General features: G+C 35.2%; 2 protein-coding genes across 3 annotated transcripts in view; one reads left to right on the top strand and one right to left on the bottom strand.

The window, feature by feature from the left end:
• xylb (xylulokinase homolog (H. influenzae)) overlaps nucleotides 1–16,133 on the bottom strand; it is a 33,866-nt gene extending 17,733 nt beyond the window's left edge. The window contains exons 1-15 of one of the 2 annotated variants that reach the window (XM_082183479.1): nucleotides 16,011–16,133; nucleotides 15,039–15,121; nucleotides 14,618–14,687; nucleotides 14,235–14,315; nucleotides 13,410–13,496; nucleotides 11,612–11,740; nucleotides 11,448–11,513; nucleotides 10,497–10,569; nucleotides 10,110–10,228; nucleotides 9,944–10,025; nucleotides 8,168–8,208; nucleotides 7,246–7,361; nucleotides 5,078–5,193; nucleotides 3,926–3,999; nucleotides 2,662–2,758 (exon numbers count right to left, since the gene is read on the bottom strand). In XM_082183479.1, the coding sequence (XP_082039605.1) occupies nucleotides 2,662–2,758; nucleotides 3,926–3,999; nucleotides 5,078–5,193; nucleotides 7,246–7,361; nucleotides 8,168–8,208; nucleotides 9,944–10,025; nucleotides 10,110–10,228; nucleotides 10,497–10,569; nucleotides 11,448–11,513; nucleotides 11,612–11,740; nucleotides 13,410–13,496; nucleotides 14,235–14,315; nucleotides 14,618–14,687; nucleotides 15,039–15,121; nucleotides 16,011–16,064 (1,288 nt within the window). In that variant the 5' untranslated portion in view covers nucleotides 16,065–16,133. Of the gene's footprint in view, nucleotides 1–2,661; nucleotides 2,759–3,925; nucleotides 4,000–5,077; nucleotides 5,194–7,245; nucleotides 7,362–8,167; nucleotides 8,209–9,943; nucleotides 10,026–10,109; nucleotides 10,229–10,496; nucleotides 10,570–11,447; nucleotides 11,514–11,611; nucleotides 11,741–13,409; nucleotides 13,497–14,234; nucleotides 14,316–14,617; nucleotides 14,688–15,038; nucleotides 15,122–16,010 lie in introns of those variants that run through there. The other variant, XM_082183480.1, reaches the window with a different exon arrangement.
• Nucleotides 16,134–17,160: 1,027 nt separating this feature from the next.
• Nucleotides 17,161–20,747, top strand: part of LOC309509947 (uncharacterized protein) — a 3,680-nt gene continuing 93 nt past the window's right edge. Inside the window, exons 1-2 of the mRNA XM_082184951.1 lie at nucleotides 17,161–17,414; nucleotides 19,260–20,747. The exon at nucleotides 19,260–20,747 is cut by the window's right edge and continues 93 nt beyond it. Of these exons, the coding sequence (XP_082041077.1) occupies nucleotides 17,243–17,414; nucleotides 19,260–19,702 (615 nt within the window). The 5' untranslated portion in view covers nucleotides 17,161–17,242 and the 3' untranslated portion in view covers nucleotides 19,703–20,747. The remainder of the gene's footprint in view (nucleotides 17,415–19,259) is intronic.

Below are 20,747 nucleotides of genomic sequence, written 5' to 3'. Positions count from 1 at the left end.
GGCAACAGCAAATGTCAAAACACCTTCGGTACAAATCGACACGCAGCGTTCCTGTCTGATAAAAGACTAACTGAGAAACTCCCTCAGGTCTGGAAATATCGAAGAGAACAGTGTGTGGAAGAGATGCTGGTGCTTAGATTAAAACAACTACAAAAATAAATATATATATATTTTTTTTTTTTATTATTTTTTTTTTTTATGCATTTAAAATGTAGATATACCTGCTATATATTAGAATTCATTTAAGACATGCATTTTATATTTTAGGTATTAATTTCTGTATTTCTGAACGTGTAAACTGTAGATTACATTGAGTAATCTGTAGCATGTCATTTTTTCCACTTTTTTCTCTCTTGTTTGTTATTTATAGTCTTTTTTCATCTTCTGTTTTATTGTTCAAAAACACTTTCCAATAAGGTTTCATTTGTTAACATTAGTTAAAATGAACTAACAATGAACAATACTTCTACGGCATGTATTAATCTTAGTTAATATTAATCTCAACATTTAGTAATATTATGAAGATAAAAATTTGCTTCTGTTATTATTAAGTACTGACATTAACATTTTTATTCACCAACATTAAAAAAGTGTAAATTAATGCTGAAAATAAGTTATTTCTCATTGTTAGTTAATGCATTAACTGAAGTTAACTAATGAGACTTTATTGTAAAGTGTTATCAAAATATTAAATTTAATGCAGCGAGATAAAAATGTAAATTCTTTTGAGACTAAACTTCAAAACACGAACTGTCTGATGTCAGACAGTCAAACATCAAAACATGATCGTCTACATTTACACATCAATGACGCCTAATGAGTGATCACAAACCTTGATCTAATATTTATGCTGGATCGCAGGAAAAACTTTAAATTCTAAAATGGTTAAAAAAATGCATGATGCCATGAAGAGTATTTATTTCATTTATATATAATATACACTATCAATCAAAAAGTTTGGGGTCTGTACGATTTAATGTGTTTAAAATCTCTTCCGCTCACCATTTATTTGACAAAAAATACGGTAAAAAATGTGAAATATTATTTGAATGTAAATCAGCTGTTTTCTATGTGAATATTATAGGAGAATGTAATTTATTCCTGTGATCAAAGCTGAATTTTCAGCATCATTACTCCAGTCAATTTAATGCTTCCTTGTTGTATAAAAGTATGATTATTATTATAATTTTTTAAAAATCTTACTGGCTTAAAATGTATGATTATTATATGATTATATGGTATAATATACGGCATAATAATGTTTCATAATTTTATTTTATATATGTTTAAAAACGATCCCTTTAAAATAATGTCAGGGACACTTGAGACCTAAAAATGGTATTAATTATCTAGTATTGATATGCAAACACAAATCTGCATAAACATGAGAGAATATTAGCCATGATGATTGACAGGTAAGAGTTTAGTGTGGTGCAGCTCTGCTCCTGAGCGCTGCTCTTCTGCCTAACAGTGAGCCGTGAGCGGGTCAGACAATAATCAGGGGAATTTCTTTCAGGCGAGGAGGACATTCCCCGTGCTCAGTGGCTGATGGGAGTTTAATTAAAGCGTGTTTGTTTCTGCAGCTCTTGGCAGCCAGAGTCTCGCTTCATCGTATAATCACCCGCGCCGCGCTCGCCGCCACACAGCAGAGGCCGAGAAACGAGCGCCGCTCGCAGCGACACACCGGCACACGGGTGCGGAGATACTCAAATACAGTAGACGCTCATTCAGCAGTGAAAAGAGCTAAGAAGGAGAAGAACCTGAAATACATGTGTAAACTCCAACAAAAAGTAGTAACGTTTTTTTTTAGCACGTTGCCATGTGGTTTGCTAGGGTGTTGCTATGTAGTTGCTAAGATAATATAGGTGGTTTTAGCACGTTGCCATGTGGTTGCTAGGGTGTTGCTATGCAGCTGCTAAGGTTATATAGGTGAGTTTTAACACATTTTGTTGTGGTTGCTAGGGTGTTACTATGCAGTTGCTAAGGTAATACATGTGGGTTTTAGCATTTTGCTGTCTGGTTGCAAGGGTGTTTCTATGCGGTTGCTAAGGACATATAGCTGGGTTTTAGCACAATGCCATATGGTTGCTAAGGTGTTGCTATGCGGTTGCTGCTGCAGTTTCAACATGTTGTCGTGCAGTTGCAAAGGAAATATAGGTAGGATTTAGCACGTTGCCATGCGGTGTCTAGGGTGTTGCTATGCAGTTTCTGCAATGCGGTTGCTGTTGTGGTTTCAGCATGTTGCCATGCGGTTGCTAAGATGTTGCTATGCAGTTGCTAAGGTAATATAGGTAGGATTTAACACGTTGCCATGCGGTGTCTAGGGTGTTGCTATGCAGTTTCTGCAATGCGGTTGCTGTTGTGGTTTCAGCATGTTGCCATGCGGTTGCTAAGATGTTGCTATGCAGTTGCTAAGGTAATATAGGTAGGATTTAGCACGTTGCCATGCGGTGTCTAGGGTGTTGCTATGCAGTTTCTGCAATGCGGTTGCTGTTGTGGTTTCAGCATATTGCCATGCGGTTGCTAAGGTGTTGCTATGCAGTTGCTAAGGTAATATTAATGACTGACAAAGGAAACAGCAGTGCAGTGTCAGGAGAGAGATAACTCACTCTAGGACGAGCAGACAACAGTGAGAACATGAGATGGAGATCAGACACTTACTGATCTTGTAGCCCAGCTTTTCGGCATGAACTCGTTTGGCCAAGAACTGTCCTTCAACCAGGGCTCGGATTTCCACCTCACGGTCAAAGGCAGCTACCTGTGCAAGAGCGAACACAAAGACGGGCTTCAGGTAACCAGAGACCGCTCCTGCTCCCATAAAGCATTCTTTGAGTCTGACGCCAACATTCCCACAGATGAGCACTGAGCTGAACTCAACTGACACCGCGAGCTGTCAATCAAACTCAGGATGAGAACCGGGTTTGTGCTTTAACCGACCCATGCTGGAAAAATACAGATTCTTCTGCTTAGAACCAAAAAGGTTTTACAGACAAGAAATTATTATCTAGTTCTTTAGAAAATCTGTGTTCTGGTGCTTAAAACAAACCAGAAACCAAAAAACAGAAGATCCTATAACACATCAAGAACTTTTCTACACAACCATAAAATTCAAGAATCCTTAATTTCATGAACATGTCTGGGTCATAGTTTACCTCAAAATCACAGAAATAATAAATATATATTAGATTTATAGTTAATAAAAAAAATTTAAAAAAAATCTATTTCACAGAGACACTATTTTCAATGCAATGCAATAAATAAATAAATAAATACATGCTGGCTTATTTTTTTTAAAGTATCTGAGTCATATTAGAGGATATGTTAGAACATCCACCAAAGATGCAGAATACCAATTTTCAACTTTATCGATCATACGGTTACAGAGCTATAATGTTTTTGTTGTTGTAGCGCCCCCTATTGGTGGAATTTTCGTTAAGCTTGAAAAATGCATTCAGCAACTAATTGACTCAAGGATTCTGAGGGAGAAAAGAAATTTGTTTCAAACCCTAGGGTTCCAAATTTATGATTCAAATTGCAAATAGCCTTATTATAGCGCCACCTAGTGTCGGATGTGTGTATGTGCGCCTGAGTATCAATGCACCTGCACATTTTTTCCAGAATTTTTGGTATCTGGACCCCTAAAAATCCTAAGATTCTAGGGTGAAATGTGACCAGCATGTTTTCATGAAACATATTTGTAAATACACTGTAAATACCACAGGAAGAACAAACTACCAGTCGGTGCGACTGCTGGAGGGTTAATGAGCATCTTATTGCAGGTGAACTGAACTATGACCCAATTAGCACAAATTAAGCAATTATCTGATCAGTGGCAATATTTGCAAACCCGTTCAGCCGAAGTAAATGAAGCTGAAAAGGGCAGATCAATCTGCTGTTATTTACAGCACACACACTCGTGACTCACCCTTTGACCTTCAGCATTAAACCTGTGAACGCCGACAGCGGGAGGCGTAATCTCCATCACGTCGAAATACATGCCTGAAAACACACAGACGGATCAGGACAAGGACAAACGGCTCGGCTTCATCAGGCCTCATTGATTAAACACCCACGTGAGACGGCAGGGTCGTGAGAGAAGCATATGGACCCGACATCACGAATGTCTCTGAACACAGAGAATCCCGTCACTGGCTGAATGAGACGGTATCACTGAGATGCTGTTTTTTTATGTATTTAAAAAAATATATTTGACATATTATTTATATACACACACACACACACACACACACACACACACACACACACACACACACACACACACACACACACACACACACACACACACACACACACACACACACACTCTATCTATCTATCTTTCTATCTATCTATCTATCTATATGTGTGTGTGTGAATATATAAATAATATGTAAAATATATATACATGACAAAATGACAAAAAAAATAAAAATAATAATTTATATTTTATTTTTATTTTTTTATATATGACTTTCTATTAATGTTACAATTTAATGTTACTGGAAGAATTATTTTACATTTTTGGTATTTTTTTGTATTTTAATAAAATGAATATAAAAAAAAAACCTTTTCATTTCAGTTATCATTTATTTTATTTCATCACAACGAAAATGTTCTTTATGGTTTTAGTAATTTTGTTATGTTTTTGTCATTTTTATAGTTTTTTAAATATGTATTTTTTTTATAAATTTTATTTCAGTTTAAGTTTTAGTTATTTTAGTACATTAAATTAATCTAAATGATAACGAGAAATGTTGCTCTGGAAAATAAGCTAAAATAAAATAAAATATTAAAAATGTTAACTGATTTTATTTACTTTTTTAAATGGTTTTAGTCAAATAATTTTTTTTTTTTTTATCTGTATATATATATATATTATAAAAAAAATTCAGTTTGAATTTTAGTTACTTTAATACATCAAATTAAACAAAATAAAAATGAGAAATTTCGCTTCGGCAACGAGCTGAAATAAAATAAGATGTATTTTATTTTATAATTTTTTTAATTCAAGTATCGAAAGTGTTTTTTACGGTTTTAGATAGCTTCAATAACCCTGGTATCTACAATATTTAATCACCTAAATTTCCATTGTTTCCCATCGGTGTGGACCTCAAAGCGCTGGAGAAAAGTTCCCATGATCCTTCAGCACATTCATTTCGAATCCTCTCTCGTGTGAAAGAGCCGTTTTTAAAGCTGAGAAACACAAGAGAAGAGTTTCAGATGAAACACAAACAACCAGTAACTGTGACGCTCTTCACATTTAACATTCAAAGTAAAACGTTCTTCCTTTGAACGCTGTGAATGCGTCTCTTTTCCTCGTCTGACAGACTGACGTGAATGAGGTTGTAAATGAGGTCAATCTTCATTACATCTAGAAGAAGAAGCGCAGCACTTATACGAGCTGGATTCCTTTCAACTCAGGAAACAATTTCACATCTTCAGGAAAAAGCACATGACTAAAACCACTTTTTATACATTCAGCATTGAAAGGTAAAGCACCACATCTCTCCCGTAAAGAAAAACACTCAGACGTCATTTAAAACACTGCAACAAGGTCAGTGGAGAGAGAACAGAGAACACAGTATTTACATGTGTTCCTCAAACACTGAAGTGAAGAAAGTGTTCAGCGGCACATGAGGACCTGAGACTCAAGAGTTCAGGTTATTCCTCAAACACACTGAATTATGACACAACATCAGTTCTTCTGTCAAACACTTATAGACCAGATCAAACGCATGAGTGCACTAGACATTAAACCTATAGGGCCCTTTTTTAACAATCTGAAACGCAAGTATCAAACGCGAAACGCAAGTAACTTATACCGGCGGGATAAATGACTCTTGCTCCCGACGCAAATCTAAAATGTGTTGGTCTGAAGTAGCTTCATTACTCATAGGTTTGGTTTGGACGTAACGTGAAATAAACCAATCAGAGCGACATCTCACATTCCCTTTAAGAGCAGGCGCGCTTGTTCCATGGCGGATTGCTATTATATCGGCGGAATTCCAAGACGCACGCCAGGAGCGGTTCACAGCCGAGGAGACCGACGTTCTCGTCAGGGCCGTAAAACACAGAGAAGTGACATTGGGGATGGAGAAACCAACCCAAATTAGCTTCGGTTAAACAGGCGTATAATAATTTGGGTAAATGTGTAAGCTATATTTATGCCTATTTTTTCACATCTTCATGGACACAACAATGATTTCCCTCGTGTGGAATATTTTTCCTTGTAATAATGTATGGTTTGCAAAAATGTGAATTGCTGCTTCTGTGTAGATGAGAGAATCAAAGTGTATGTGCGTTGTGCACACGCTACATTATGGCCAAGCATGCGCACTTAAAATAGCATATGAATAACATGCGCAACGCGCCACTGACTTTAGACTAGGTTTCTCCTGGTCAGTGGTGGAATTGTTTTCTGAAACTTTAAAATAGCATCAGGGAACGTTTGCGCCGGAACACGCCTCCTCTTTTCACTGAACCGCCCCCGGGAGCGCAAGTTCATTCCCTAATTTACCGACGTGCGTCTTTGGAGGGAAAAGTCCGCTGTGCGTCGGGTGCAAAATAGGAATGATACACGGTGTACAAAGTCAATTGCGCTGGGTGCAAGATAGGGCCCATAAACAGAATCATCCAAACAGCCAAATCTCACTTAGAAATGTCATATTTCACCCCAAAATCTAGAGAAAAAAATAGGGATGCACCAATATAACAATTCTGTCCGATAACGATAACCGATAATTCTTTACATTTGAAAGCCGATAACCAATATATTACCCGATACATCTAAATCCAATTTTTTTAATATAATTTTTGAGAGCCTGATTAAAAAAAAAAAGTCTGACCATTAAAGCATGTCCCAATCACACAATTATAATGTTTTCATTATAATGTTATGTAGCCGATATGACTTGCGCTGCATGTTCCTCTGAACCTTATTTTCCTTTTTGAAGTGATTCCAATCATATTTCAAGCAATTCAAAAGCATCATGTTGAGCATCTGAAGCGTCTCAACTGAAGCAAATAATACATTATTTATCAGCTTTAATATATCGGCCAAATTTTCGTATCAGGGCCGATAACGATAACATTAAAAATTAACATATAAGGGCCGATACCGATATACCGATATGGTGGCCGATATATCGTGCATCCCTAGAAAAAAATATTTATTTGTATTATAATTGTGGTTTTATCAGTCTGACGATAACATACGCCCTGTTTACCGCGGTTTACATGTTTTACCATATCAAAGCCATGTACGCGCTGCAGTCCACCGGGTTACAGAAGATGTGGCCCTCGACTGTGGGTTTGGGGTCCTGGATCCACAGGAACACTGTATCGCTGGTGCCCAAACTGACCTGGAGAGAATCCAGAACAATATCACATCTCTAATAGAGTCTGAGAACGCTTTACGTTCCTATGAAGTTATGAAAAAATTTTTAATTATCAGGAAATTTAAATTCTGAAGTGAACTAATCCTTTAAATGTTTTTTATAAAAAAATTTTGGTCACACTTTATTTTAAGGTGTCAGTATTACAGTGTAATTATACATTTAAGTACTGAGTAATAATAATGAACTACATGTACTTACTCTAGGGTTAGGATTAGGTTTAGGGTTAATTGCATGTAATTATGCATAATTTATAGTTATTCCTACAGTAATTACATGTAACATATGTAACAATGACACTGTAAAATAAAGTGTTAACATTTTTTTTTAAATAGTTTATATAGTCTAATAGTTTTTATTAATTTTATTTCAGTTTTAGTTATTTTAGTAACTAAATATTAGTTCATAGTAACATTTGTATTTTAGTTAAACTAAATGAAAATGAGAAATGTTGCCTTCTCAACAAGCTGAAATAAAATAATGCTTTTTAATATTTTATTTTATGTCATTTAAAGTTTATTTTAAGGAACGAAAATGTAATAGATTTAAGATTTAACCCCAAATTACTAAACCGATATTATTCAAAAGTAATAAGCAGAGATATACATTTTTATGTTGTGTAGTTGACCGAAAGTGAGCAGTTGTGAATGTGTGCAAAATGTCATAACTTTTCAGCATGTCTTAAATGTTCTCTAGGTTCCAGCACAGCACATTCGCTGTTTAGACCCTAATAATGTTTAGTATTTTCATATGTTTATTAGTCAAACACTCACCGCTAGATCTCCTTCTTGTAGCCTCATACCAGCCAGAGACCCTGGAACGACACAACATTTCTCATCCTTAAAGCCAACTAATAAACCTTCTTCCCTAATCCCTAGATATCTTCTGTCTGAACACAGACGTCACAGAGCGGATGAAGAGTGTGATGGGTTTTGCTAACACAGTTACACAGTTACGCTGGCGTCTCTCCCATGCTTTAATCTGGAGCGCAGAGAGAGGAAGAGGAGGACACTTCAGATTTAATCACAGGTGGTAAGCGTTATTCTTGGCGGCCTTGCAGAAACCAAAAGTTCAATAAATCACCAGAAACGTCACGCTAACAGGAGCTTCAGCGCCCGAGAAAAATGATCCCGGAATTCTAATTTCAATACAACAGGAAAAAAACAAGAAAAAAAAACTAGAGAAAAAAAATCATTTCAGCACTTTCTAGAAAAATTAAACTTATGCTGTCAATGCGCACTAACTGTACATCAAATGAAATGCAGCTGTTGGATAAAATGACTTATAGTGCTTTAGTATTATTCATATATTATTATAGCATTTATTAATATTTTATTTGTACCGTTTTTTATCTTAATTTTAGTTTGTTTTAGTAATTTTGCTATGTGCTAATAATTAATTGAATAATCAAAATGTCAAATTAAAATAAATAACGTTAAAATAAAAGCAATCAAAATAAAAGATGAGCTATATCATTTGCTTCCGTGCATGTGCCCATTAACCAGCGTCAGAGAACCGTGAACATGCAAATGTGCTGTTCAATTATTGAAATATTAAATTAAAATCTCAGGGGGACTCCAAGAAAATATTTGAGCTCAAAGGGGTTCGGCTGACAAAAACGTTTGGGAAAAATTAATTAATATTAATTCACCTCAGCGGTCGTTCTAGGCCTTTATGTGCGAAGTATAAATTCCACGGAATTATCATGAACACGAGTTCAGAAGAAGACACATATATTTGTAAATCAACCAAATTACAAACTATATTTCTAATATCATTTATATTCATTTAAAAAAATGCATATATTCAATATGAGTATATATATATATATATATTACTATTTCATTTTTATTATTATTTTCTATAATATATATATTATTATTATTATTATATCAATTTTTTAAAACTTTTTTACAATCGCATATTTTTTTTCTGTGTTCATTTTTAATTCAAGTCAATATTTTAGTAATTCTTAAATACGTCTATGTGATTTTTTTATTTTATTTTGGTTTTATAAATTATATACAGTACATGTGTGTGTGTTTCTTGGAATATTATATTATATAATATATTATATTATATAATATATTAAATTATATTAGTAACATAAATTGTTACTTTAATAGTTATAACATTGTTTATATATTAACATTTATTACAATTTCATTTTTATTATTATTTTATATATCATATAAATATATATTATTATTATTATTTATTTATTTTATTACTTTTTTACAACCGTATATATTTTTTTTTCTGTGTTCATTTTTAATTCAAGTCAATGTTTTAGTAATTATGTTTTTGTTATTTTTATTTGTTTTAGTTTTTTTAAATACGTCTGTGTGATTTTTCATTTTTATTATTGTTTTATATATTATATACAGTATAATGTGTGTGTGTATCTTGTAATGGCTGCACATGGAGAGATGTATAGTGTGTGTTGCTGCTGCCATCTACAGTCAGGAAGATCTCATCATTATTGTGATGTTGATGCTGATGCGTTTGATCACATGATCACAGACACACAGAACATGAGCAGGGTTTACCAGGGTTGTCTCCAGTGAAGGCCACCACTTTACAGCTCTGAGGAAACCCGTAGCGTTCAGTGTAATACGGAGACACACAACCCTGTGTAAGAGACACACTTCATCACTTCAGGCCTCATCTGATGTCAAAGTTAGACATCTTTACAGTAAAAACGATCTAAATCACCAGAACATCTGTAGACGGCGCGAGATCACCGAGCTTTTCAGCCAACTCCGGCGCTGTGGCGTCCAAACACTCCTGAGACCAGCGCTTCTCACTAATGTCCATCAGATTCATCCCAGAACCTTCATGTGAAGAGAAACACACATGATCAGACTGGGTGAGATTCAAGAAAGATCCTTCTTAATAATTCACACTTTAATGCTGCAGCTCAAACTTCTTCATCTGATCACAGTTTTATATTCACAGCTGATTCAACTGAGACAATATTCTACAGGAAAGTCATCAGTGAGTTATTTATAATGCATCATTTCTTGACACAGCATGAGCGATCAGAGGACAGAGAGGTCAGAGGTCAATCAAACACAGATTTACAGTGAAGAATGATCGTACCGTCGCTGTAGTCGATCGCCGCGTACTCGCCCAGGAACAGAGATGAGGCGAAACTGCTGATCAGTGATATTCTCTGAGAACACACACATTTACATAAAGTCTATATATAATCACACACACACATATATATCAATCATGATGAATATTTTTTTTATTACTGAAACAATGTGTTTACAGCTGTTTTAATCGCTTGAATATAATTAAAATGACTATTTACATAATAAAAAATAAAACAAATATTTTATCAACAAAATAATTATTTTAAATTCTATAATACTTTTTTGATAAAAATATACTTTTTATATAAGATTTAATAATATATATTTTTTTAATTTACATAAATTCTAGATCTAATTATAAATACACACACACACACATATATATATATATATATTAGGGCTGTGAAAAGATTAATTGCGATTGATCGCATCCAAAATAAAATTTTGTGTTTCCATAATATATGTGTGTGTACTGTGTATAATTATTTTATATATATATAAATACACACACTTGCATGTATATATTTAAGAAAAATTTGTTATTTATATATAAAATATTTATATTTATATATAATATAAATTATATATAAATATATACAGTATATACATGCAAATATTTCTTAAATAAATACATGCAAGTGTGTGTATTTATATATATAAAATAATTATACACAGTACACACACATATATTATGGAAACACAAAATTTTATTTTGGATGCGATCAATCGCAATTAATCTTTTCACAGCCCTAATATATTTTATTTTTTTATATCATAATTCATATTTAAAATAGTTTGATGAGCAACGTTTCTTTCCCGTGTTGATTTATTTCCTACTGAAACATACATTTTTATGTGATAAACAAACTTTTCCCTTTTTATGTTGAAACATCTTTATATTTCATCCTAGAGTCTAGAGAGCGTTTTATTGATCAGCTGATCAGAGTTTTACCTCCGACTCGCTGAATTCATTCGGCTTCAAGCGAGAAATCTTTGCGATCTGATTTCCAGTGAAGCGCTGTTAGACAAATACAGAAAAAGTCAAGTAATTCATATTATTTATTATCATTATAGATAATCTATATAACACAGATGTGTCAGGGTTACACGACGCACCTCATAGGCTCGTGAGCCAGTGATGTCAGCAAGCCTTTGAGCGCCTCCTACTGTCTCCTCCAGGAACTGACACTGATCTGACGTACTGGAGTCCATCCAAACCGGACTGTCCCGCAGCGCAAAACTGTCCTACAGCACACACAGTACACAATACACATGTGACCCTGGACCACAAAACCAGTCACATGGGTACATTTTCTGATTTATACATCATCTGAAAGCTGAATAAATAAGCTTTCCATTGATGTATGTTTGTTAGAATAGGACAATATTTGGTCGAGACACAACTATTGAACATCTGGAATCTGAGGGTGCAAAGAAATCGAAACATTGAGAAAATCTCCTTTAAAGTTGTTCATTTATGTTGGTGATTGTGCAGCATTCACTCACACAAATACATGTTTTATATATTTACGGTTGGAAATTTACTAAATATCTTCATGGAACATGATCTTTACTTAATATCCTAATGATTTTTGGCATAAAAGAAAAATCGATAATTTTGACCCATACAATGTATTGTTGGATATTGCCACAGATAAACCCGTGCGACATGTGACTGGTGACGTGATTCAGGGTCACATATACACACACACCCATTAAGCAATTCTGCGTTTAACAGACACTAATAGCGGTCCAAACACAGCTCAGACGTCTAGGCTGAAACAAAATTTGGGCTGTCAGTGAAAATGTAATAGACGTCTAACCATTGCCCTAGAATAGACCAGTTATCAGATAGATAACACAGAAATGCCAAACGCCTTGTAATCTCAGTTTACTTTGCTTACATGATGAAATATCATAAATCTCACAAGTTACAGTTTTTTTTATTCGCTTTGGTACTATTTTCACAAGTAAGGTGTACATTTTCAAAACTCTTAGTACAAAAATAATAAATAATTAATAAATAAATAATTCATTACATTTGGTTTCCATATCAGAAATTGCAAACAAGTTCTATAGAAACTGTATATAGAATCAATATCTATAGAAATCTATAGGTGTACCAAATGATTCATTGATTAACCATTAAGATCAGTTGGATTAAATCATAGACAAATGTATTAAACTGAACAAGAAGAGATGCAAATCAAAGGTTTGATAGTAAGAGCTTTATGAAAGGCAGTGACTGTGAATGAAACATGTATGTAGATGAAACACTTATTTTGTGTTGTGAAAAGGATATACTTTGTGATTTTGTGTATTGTACTAACACAATTGAAAACATGATGAAATGTTTGAAAAAAGTGCACTTTTGATGATCTGTTGTGATATTAGCACTAAGAGTTTGGAAAATGTGCACCTAACTTGTGAAAATAGTACCAAAGCGAATTAGAAAAACTGTATTTTGGCAAAAACGACATGTAACCAAATTCAAGGTTATTTTGGCTAGAAGTGGCCGGACTATATCGGGTCTAGTTGACCTAGATGGGGAAATGACAGCTATTGCTTGCTGGGTATACACTACTATACACACAAGCTCTAAATAAGCAATGCCACTATAAAACACTTCATATTTGTGTGAACTGAGGGTGTTGTATGCTCCCACTTCAATATGCAATGTAAGATTTCATACAAGACAAACACACTGTTCCACAACATCTGGCCTATCAGATAATCTCTGGAAGCTTGTGTCATCATTCATCAGGTGAAGTATTAACCATTACTGATGGACGTTAGACCCGAAACAAACAGTGTGAGCGCGAGGACAGTGAGGAGAATCACACAGTTCACCGTGTCTCTGTAATCCTCAGAGAAACACCAGTAACGTGAGAGAAGGGAAACTGATGTTCGGCACCTGTAGAAGGATGTGTAAATGTTTCTGCGGGTCCAGATGATTGAGGGTTTGTCTCGTGCCCTTCCTCCAGAACACACTGCCATGTTGCTGAAACATACATTAAAGAAATGAGATTAAACATCAGTCCAAACATGCAGTAAAATCCAGGCCTGAACTGAACTGGCATCAACAGAAAAACACAGAGAATACAGCAAAAAAATTATATTCTGTAAAAAATATTTAATTCATTTTTAGCATTACTGCATATGATCACGAAAACAATAAAAACAATAACTAAATGTGACATTTATTATAATGGAATTATGTGAGGATTTTAAGTTCACTTAAATTAAAAGTTGTTATATTTTTAAAGCCAATTAAATGTTAAAAAATTAAGGCTTTCATTTATACTGTACTGTTGAATGGCAATAATTACTTACAATTACATTAAAAAAACTCCTTATGACATTTCTACATTCATTTGGAGATTCAATGTGAAATTGTGCATTTCAATATAAAAAATTTGATTATTATTATAAATAAGTATAATATTTATATTAGTGCTATTTGTATATTTTTAAAATATACCTGTTTTTTGTTTTTTTGCTATGACTAAAGTTTTGAAATGTCTGTCAATCACAAAGTTCATGAGTTTTCTTTTCTTTTCATGAGTGTCAGTTTAATAAATGTTTTACACATTTTACCATGTTCAAATACAGAGAATCCCTAAAATTCTCCCCAAATCAACACTGAAAATTCCCATTTAAAAAACACTGATCATCATTATGAGGGATGATTTATTTCAGATAATCAAATATACTACATAAAAAACCCATTAAAGGTCACCTGTCCACTGCCTGAGACGGCCTTCACTCGAGAGAAGTCAAACCCAGCGTTTCTCATTTTCTCCAGGAGAACGTCAAGCGCCTGGAGTCCGAACACACAAACAGCACAACAGATGTCACACACAACACAACACAACACAACACAACACAGCACAGCACAGCACAGCACAGCACAGCACAGCACAGCACAGCACAGCACAACACAACACAGCACAACACAACACAGCACAACACAACACAGCACAGCACAACACAACACAACACAACACAACACAACACAACACATGAGGAATCACTGTAGGTTAGACATGTTCTCCGCCACGGTCATCATGTATTATACAGTATAGCCCTTCTCTACAGGTGTGTTGAAGGACCCGACTTTACCTTCACCCACATGAGCGCTGGAGACGTGACCGTCAGCTGGTCCGTGTGGATGTGAACTCCTCCATGAGTCCTGCAGAAACACACAGGGAAAAGTCAGGATTCTGAGGAAAACAACTGTGTTACTGGACACAAAAACCATATCAGGAAATATTCAAATTGTGAATTCCACGCCTGGAAAACTAATGGACATCATCATGGACATCACTATACCAAATATAATTGTGTGTATTTATGCTTATCTAAAACACTTTATTGCTTATAAATTGTTCTTTATGAGTTATTATAATAATTCCTTATCCAGTCATTAATAATAATTCCATATCCAGTAATCATGGACCATGGGAACCCTGTACAACAGAAATTTGATATATAAAAGTATAATAAGCAGCACTTCAAACCATGAAGTGAGTGAGTATGATACCTGAACTCCGGCAGCTCGCTGTCGAACTGAACACTGCTCTGGTGAACAACTGCAAGATTTCCATCAATCACGACCACTTTCAGCTTAAAAGATCAAATCAGGACGTTAACTTTCAGTTCAGCATCAGTTTAATGTACAGTTATATTCATGCATTTGGTAGATGATTTTATTCAAAGCTATTTTCAGTGCATTCAATCTATGCATTTTATCATGAACCCAAGTTTTCTGATGTTATTAATTCAATTGCATGTGTCCACTTGCCCACGCCAGGCTCATTTAATGATTTTCTTGTCAAATTCACACTTTTTGAGCACTAGGTGATCTCTCATCCGGATCCAGGGGTCAACACAAATATCTAACCAAATATTCAAGATTCTGAGAGATCAAAGGTCACTGAAAAGCCACTGATTGACCATTAATCTCAGTGTCGGTGCACTGATACACTCACAGGCAGATTATACTAAATGTGAATTTAAGAGCTCTTTCTAAGCATCTTCATGATGATTGTCAGTGGCACTTTACTGTTCCTCATGTACATACTATGTCAGCTACTTATTACAATAACTGGGTGGGTAATAATAACTAGGTACTAACCCTGAACCTACCCCTAAACCTAACCTTAACCCATGCAGTTACCTTATATTAACCAGTACTTTCTTAGGTAATACACTGTAAGTACTGTAAGAGTACAAAAAAAGATCATAGTATTTTTTTTATTTTTTTTTACATGTAGGCTACCATAGTTTTACCGTGGTATTTTTTCAAATAACTTTAAGTACCACGTACATATCATGGTAAATCACTGAACAGTAGCACTACACTGCTTTTTGTAAGTGACTGTCATAAAACATCATGCAATTATTTCTCCAGTATGTCTCTTATCCAATATAGACACTGACATGTTTATTTATAAACACCCCTCTTCATTAAAAGCGTGTGTGTGTGCGTGCGTGTGTGTGTGTGTGTTTCTACCTGTTGCGTGCTGAAATCAAACCCTAGAAAACAAGAATCTGCTACTTCAGCCATTCAGATCACAAACATCCCGCCATCGAACGCTACAGTAGCGAAGGCTTACATCATTAATATTCATGAGGACGCTAACGCAAACTTCCTGGAGCGACAGTCATGTGACCTACTTAATATTCATAAGCTCAACCTTCACCATGGCCAGGATTCGTTCATTCACCCGCTGACTAGAGTTCCACTCACCAATCACGTCGGCGAACTTCATGTAGCCTAATGAATATTCATGAGCTCAGCGAGCATGTGATATTAACAGGTACAGGACACTTAAAGGGACTGCGCATCTCCGAAATAACAAGTTTTGCAAAGTTTCATGAACTTTAACCTGTAGCCCGAGGCATGTCCGTTGTGTATTTAATGTCATGTGCTTTAGAAATATGTATTTAAAACAGCTCATTTACTAATATATATTTTTTCAGCACATAATATTCAGAAACAGGAAACTAGCCTAATTAATGTCTGAGACAATTCATGGAAGTATGAGAGGAAGTGAACCGGAGAAAGAGAAGATTAAACATGCAAGTGTAAAAACATTGATAACGTATTCACACCACAGTCAGTGGGATGTTGGATATTGTGTTTTGTAAATGTATATTTTAGTTTAAATGAAACACATTTCAGCTGAGAGAAAGAGAGAATTTAAGGCATTTTCAAACGATGCATTTTTTTTTTTGTGTGCAATGATATTCATGTCTCAGTTAATTAATAACTATATTGCATACAGTATTTTTTTTATTTCAATGTTGCAAGCAATTCACCTAAACAAACTAACTACAATCTTACTTGGCCAATACACTTCAACTTTAACACAAGTACGTGCTAAATGAGTTCACCTCACCCTCTGCATCAACAATACTGTGCAAACATGCTGAGGAACTGCATGATTAATGAAATTATAAAGTTTAACCGCATCATTTTATTTTTCTAATGTCATTCTTTTGCCTTATTTATTTGTTTCTCACAGGGACTTTGCACATCATATGAATATATGAATATTGCACATGAATATCTTAACATTGTCTTTGCAAACAGAACAACCTTGGATTGCCCTGGTTTGTTTGCACTTTGATGCAACTCTTGGAGGAAATGCCCACAAAGCACACATCCACACGAGATCTTCTGCTGAGGGAAATCAAGCTGCATTTATGATCATACTTCAATAAAAGTGTGTTATCATCAGGATGAAGCCTTGCTGTTGCTCATCTGTGGTGTATTCAGATGTGTGGGGGGAGATGAGGACAGTTCACTCAGAGCACAGCAGCGTTAGGATGGACATCGCACTGTTAACAGAGCAATACAACTCCATCAGAGAGGAGCAGAGACGGCAGACTCGTGTGCTGTGCTTCAGAACAGGTACCAATGGTGTTTGGATTTACTCAGCTAACAGAGAACGTTCTCAGAACGTTTAGAGAACGTTCAAAAGTAACGCTCTGTTCGAAGAATGATACAAATTGAACGTTAAGTGTTAAAAGAAAAAAACGTTTTTAAAACATTTAAAAACTGGACGTTATGTAGCCTATTCCAAAACACTGGAAAGACATTGAATGAATTAATTATCCCATCTTGATATTTGTTGCAGCTAAATGTTAAACACAGCAGAATGCCTTTTAAAGGTTATGTTTATCTTATCACATAAACTTGTCCGGGGCAAGTTGTCACACACTTTACTTCATGGACTGAACATTTCTCGGGGTGGGTTATTATCAAAACTCAATATATGCATAGACAAAAATGTTGAAATATTGATTACATTAAAAATATATATTAAGCGCTTTCACTATCATTACCCTTGCAAAAAAGAAAACCACAATGCATGAAAAAAAAAAAAAAAAAATCATGTGGCAACTTGCCCCACCCTGGTTTTATGTGAAATCCTGTAATGCAATCTTCTTTATTTACAGTAGCTTTTGTCCTAATGTTTGTCACTGTGGTTTTATTATTTTCACTCATTACTCAACTTACAATACAGAAAACAGACATTTGACCTTAAATACCCAGCGATCAAAATATGTTCTAAGATCGTTTTGCTAACGTTGCCATTAAGTTATGAACATGTTATTTCTGAATGTTCTATTCTTTAATGCAACTCTTTCCAACATTCCATTTCGTGATTCTGCAAACATTTTGGGAACGTAACTTTTGAACGTTCTCTGAATATTCTGAAACAAGTAACATTTAAAAACAAAACATGTCCAACTAAAACATTTCAGAAATAAAAACGTTCCATGAACAATGTATAAATAACGTTTTGAGAGCATTATTAAAGGCCAGATAACTGGAAGAACGTTTGTTTGTAGCACTGAGAGAATCTTTCCAGAACATTCTGAGAACGTTCCATGTTAGGGAAGTCTTTATTTAGGAGCTACATTTAGGTATATTTAACCCTTTATCTTTCCCTCGCGTTTTGTTACACATCTTTTTCTCGCGGGTCAAAATGTACATATAGCCTACATTATACATACTTTTTTCTTTTTTGACCAGGAAGCTTATTTTATTTCATTTTGATAATATGTTTTCTATTTTTTTAATGAAAATTTTTTTGTTGAGATTTTTTGTTAAATATTTACCATTAAATTACTAGATTTAAGCACATTCCTCTCATTCTTTCAACCATTCATTCAAAATAACTCACAATTTCATGCCTAAACCTTTTAATTCACCTCTAAATATCCTGCATTGTGTCTCTGCTGACCTCTTGTGGGGAAAAATGAACATAACATGATGTTTCATGACTCTAGCCACTAGATGGCGTTATAGCTGTATATGCAGCACATGAGCTGTTCCTCTGGGTCAGCCAACTGTTCAGTGTGCAGATACACATGTAGTCAGACATTATAAAATCATTTTTTCGAAAGGTTTTAGCATTTTAAGTTAGATTTTTTAGCATTTTTAGGTTTTTCTATGTGTACTGAAGCATTCATCGTATTCCATGAATTCCTATGGAGGTCAAATTGACCCACAAGCGAAGGATTTGTTACCTTTTTTACATTTCAACCTCAAAACTCCTGGAATGCATTACATTTTTTTTGAGTATTCGTGGTTCAAGTGCGACAAAAGTCCTAATGGTATTGGACCACTCTGATTAACACTCAATTTTTATTTTTATTTTTTTCTTCAAAATTGATTAACCCGAGGGAAGGATGATGATCATGTGATGTTGTATTTAATGACACATGCTCTTCTTGTGTTCATCTACAGCACACACCAGTGAAGAGATAAACGGTGAACATCTAGTCGACGTGCTCCCCGTGTTCCAGGTCAAGCGTTCTCCTTCTTCAACGCAAGCTTCGGTCAGTGAGTCTGCAGTGGATTGTGCTGGCGGTCAGTGGCGCACACATCTGGACACTCACCGTCTCACACACACCACATCTGGATCCGCACACAGGAGTCACGTGTCTTCTGAAGCCTCCAGCACGAGCTCAGACTCAGAACGGCTCTCGGACTCTCTCGATCTGAGGATGAAGAACGCCAGTGTTCTGAACTCCAGGACGTGTTCTGCTCCAGCGGTTCTGTCCCGTCAGATGAGCTTCGGGAGTTATCGCTCCACTTCTGCGGGATCCAAACACCAGCCGTTCCCTCAGAGGAAAAGCCTGAGGAAGTCTGAGACCGCCAGGAGACTCGGCCTTTACGCCTCACTTTAACCAGGATAAACTGGGACTGATATAAACCAACAGGGAACGTTCTCAGAATGTAATGGACAGTAACGATAAAGGTGCATTGTGTAAGAGGGTCTGTTGACAGAAATGCAATATCATATTCATAACTATGTTTTCATTGGTGTATAAAGACCTTACATAATGAACCGTTATGTTTTTATTAGCTTAGAATGAGCCATTCTACACACACCGCGGGTCCGCTTCATAGACTGTAAAAAATAGGTCCGCTTACATCGACATGTTTCTACAGGAGCCCTAAACGGACAAACGCGTTTCGTCACTATTGTTCTTTCGCTAGAGAAGCTTCAGCTAAAGTCAGTGAATAAAACACTGACACAATGATGAACAAGTCACAATAATATTCACAATAACATCGTTTTACTGAATAATTAAGTTAACATAATTTCTTAATTTATCTTTGTAAAGAAACCTCATTGCTTAACTGGCTACTCTCTGCTGTCTCAGACGACGACATCACTTCCTGTCAGCCACCGTAACTTCTGTTGGGTGCAGTTCGCAACCTCACCACTAGATGCCACTAGAAATCACACACTGCACCTTTAATAGAACATTCGTTCAAAGTTATCTGGTCTCTAATAATGCTCTCAAAATTCCATCGTTCGTGAAACTGTTCTGAAACGTTGTAGTTTGTTTGACATTTTTAAATGTTACTTGTTTCGGAATGTTCAGAAAACATTCAAAAGTATCATTCAAACGTTCTTATGGGAACATTCTCAGAACATGCTTTTGGCAAAAAATGTGCAGAAAAGATTTCATACTTTTTATTTGTTATATTATATACCAGTAGTATTTTTACAGAAATAGTCTGACAGCAAAAACAGTGGCTATTTCTCATTGTTTTATTTCATTGACTGAGTAGTTGGTTGATACTCATGTAGCATGTGAAGAAAGCTCATATGCACTTGAAATATTGTTATATATTAATATGCATTGGTTTATAACACATAAACATGGAAATTACAGGAGTCAAGTAATGGAATAATGAGAGGCACCATGATTTGCATATGTT

The sequence above is a fragment of the Leuciscus leuciscus genome (genome assembly GCF_965113295.1).
Source record: "Leuciscus leuciscus genome assembly, chromosome: 11".
NCBI lineage: Eukaryota > Metazoa > Chordata > Actinopteri > Cypriniformes > Leuciscidae > Leuciscus > Leuciscus leuciscus.
The sequence above is the reverse complement of the archived record's forward strand: the minus strand, read 5'-3'. Positions and strand labels throughout refer to the sequence as shown.